The 2,941-nt window shown below is 38.6% G+C and overlaps 1 gene segment (V, D, J or C); it reads right to left on the minus strand.

Moving 5' to 3' along the window:
* Nucleotides 1–1,972: 1,972 nt before the first annotated feature.
* LOC132654376 (immunoglobulin kappa variable 3-11-like) lies at nt 1,973–2,628 on the minus strand. The segment is given in 2 exon segments: nt 1,973–2,385; nt 2,572–2,628. Coding segments are annotated over 2 exon segments (462 nt in total).
* Nucleotides 2,629–2,941: the final 313 nt, after the last annotated feature.

The raw sequence follows: 2,941 nt of genomic DNA on the forward strand, positions 1-2,941 counted from the left end.
AATGCAAATCAAATTGACCCTGAGATTTCACCTTACAACCACAAGAATGACTAAGAACAAAAATTCAAGAGAAAACACTTGCTGGACAGGGTGTGGAGAAAGGGAAATCCTCCACCACAGCTTATAGGAATGTAAACTTGGATAACTATTTTGGAAAACATTCTGACACTTTTCTGAGAAATTAAGAACAGTGCTTCCTCAAGATTCAACTTTAGCACTCCTAGGCATATACCTAAAATATGTTCAAGCAAACAACAAGTACATTTGCTCAACCATGTTCATAGTAGCTTTATTTGTAATAGGTAGAATCTGGAAAGATCCCAGATGTCCCTCAACTGAGGAATGGATACAGAAATTGTGGTACATTTACATAATGGACTTAAAAAAAAGTTAAAACAAGGAAATCATGACGTGCATGCAAATGGTGGGAACTAGAAAAGATGATACTGAGTGAGGTATCCCAAAAGCAGAAAGAATTATATGGTATAAACAAACTCATAAGTGTATATTAGACTAATAATATAACATAAACATACTAAAATCTAAGGAAGCTAAGCAAGAATGAGGACCCAGGTTAAGCTGATGAATCCTCACTCAGAATGGCAAACAGTACAGACATCAGAAGAGGAAGAAAACAGGGAACAGGACAGGAGCCTACCACAGAGAGCCTCTGAAAGACTCTAGTCAGAAGGGTATCAAAACATTTCCTGAGATTCATAGCCAAACTTTGGGAGGAGTGCAGGGAATCTTATGAAAGAATGGGAGATAGTAAGACCAGGAAGGGACAGGAACTCCACAAGGAGAAAAACAAAACCAAAAAAATCTGGGCACAGGGTACTTTTCTGAGACTGACTCTCCAAACAAGGTTCATGCATGGAGATAACCTACATGCACAGATGTAGCCCATGACAGCTCAGTCTATAAGTGGGTCACCTCATAAGAGGAAGAGGAGGTATCTCTAACATAAACACAGTGGCTGATGCTTTGATCACCTTCCCCTGATGACAGAGCAGTCATACCAGACCACAGAGTAAGACAAAACAACCAGTCCAGATGAGGCCTGATTAGTTAGGGTCATATGGAAGGGGAGGAGGTCCAAACTTATCAGTGGACTGAGGGAGGGGCATGGGAGAAAGAGAGAAAAAGAGAGTGAGATTTGGAAGAGACAAGGAAGTAGAACATTGCTCAGATAAAAAAAAAATGAATGAACTGTAAAAAAATAATAAAAATCAGATGCATATATGCAATAGACATATAGACCAAAGAGACATATAGACCAAAGCATACAACATGGGCAGTTGCCCAGAGTTCCTCATCTTTTTGTGTGCTGATAATGCAAACTGGGTCTTTCAAATTTATATAGCCTTCTATAATTGTAGCATTAAACTATTTATTACATGAAAAAAAATTCAGACATTCAAAAGAAACCAAGAGCTGGTTCTTTGAGAAAATCAACAAGATAGACAAACCCTTAGCCAAACTAACTAAAAGGCTGAGAGAAACTATACAAATCAACAAAATTAGAAACAAAAAGGAGGCCATAATGACAGACACAGAAGAAATTCAAAGACTCTTTGGGTCTAACTTCAAAAGTCAATACACCATAAAATTTGAAAATCTAAATGAAATGGACAATTTTCTTGATAGATAATTTACGAAAGGTGAGGATTCTTAATCTAAAATAATAATCTCAGGATGATGTATTCTTTGTAAATAATTTTAAAATCTGTCTTATTTTATACAGATTCATCATAGTCTAAAGCCATAACAAATAGATATCTAAAGTCAGCATGACACTATAAACTTAACTGATGCTTCTTGCTTGTACTATATCCTTTTAGTGCAACACCACAACTTCTAAATCCCTTAACTTAACTTCTTCCTTTTGTCTATATACACCAGTGTTGACGAAAATATGGAAGAAAGGAGGCCATCTCTTAATCAATTTTCTACAGAAGGTTGCATCAATTAATCATGCATAGCACATCTCAGGCAGAAGGGGGAAGTGTGCAGGGCCAGAGCTGTGTGTGCTGCAGGCTGGTGGTGAGACTTTTAAGGAGGTTTGTGTAGGAGACTGAAGCACTGTGGGAGGATAATCGCAATTCTGCTGACAGTAATAAACTGCCATGTCTTCATCCTGCACACTGCTGATGGTGAGAGTGTAATCTGTCCCAGATCCACTGCCTGTGAAGCGATCAGGGACCCCAGTGGATCTATTGGATGCACCATAGATTAGCAGTTTAGGAGGCTTCCCTGGTTTCTCCTGGTACCAAGCTACCCAACCACTCACACTCTGACTAGACTTGCAGCTTAAGGTAATTCTCTCTCCAACAGATGTGGACATGAATTCAGGAGTCTGGGTCCTCACAATGTTCCCCTCAGCACCTGAAACCAGAAATACACAATGAGTATAAACAGAAGGAGTTCCTGATAGAAATGTTGGCATCCAAAATGCCTTTTCTAATGGCATTGCCTGCATAAACTTGGTTTTCTATAGTAAACAGCTGTTTTTTTCTACAAATGAACTATATTGATGATATTCTAATACTCTAATACTCTTTAATGTCTCACCAGACAACCAGAGGAGCAAGAATATGAAGATCTGGGTGTGTGACTCCATCTTGGTTGCCCAGGATGTCTGATGATTTTCAGTTCTAACTGCAAAGGCCTGGTTTATAAATTATGGGCAGCTGGGCTGTCCTGTAGGGACTTATGCAAAACAGTCATTACATGAGGAAGTAAATAACCAGGGTACTGGGCTGTGAAAATATTCAGGTTAAATCTTCAGCCAAAAATATCATCAAAGTGAGTAACCAATCACTGGGGGAAAAGTGAACATTGAAGATCAGGGACCAACTTTGAGCTCACAATCTGAAAATATCGAGATGCACTCATGACAGGCTTTTATTAAAATCGAAAACATTTAAGTAAAGTGAGTTTA

This window comes from Meriones unguiculatus, chromosome 5 (genome assembly GCF_030254825.1).
Source record: "Meriones unguiculatus strain TT.TT164.6M chromosome 5, Bangor_MerUng_6.1, whole genome shotgun sequence".
Taxonomy (NCBI): Eukaryota; Metazoa; Chordata; class Mammalia; order Rodentia; family Muridae; genus Meriones; species Meriones unguiculatus.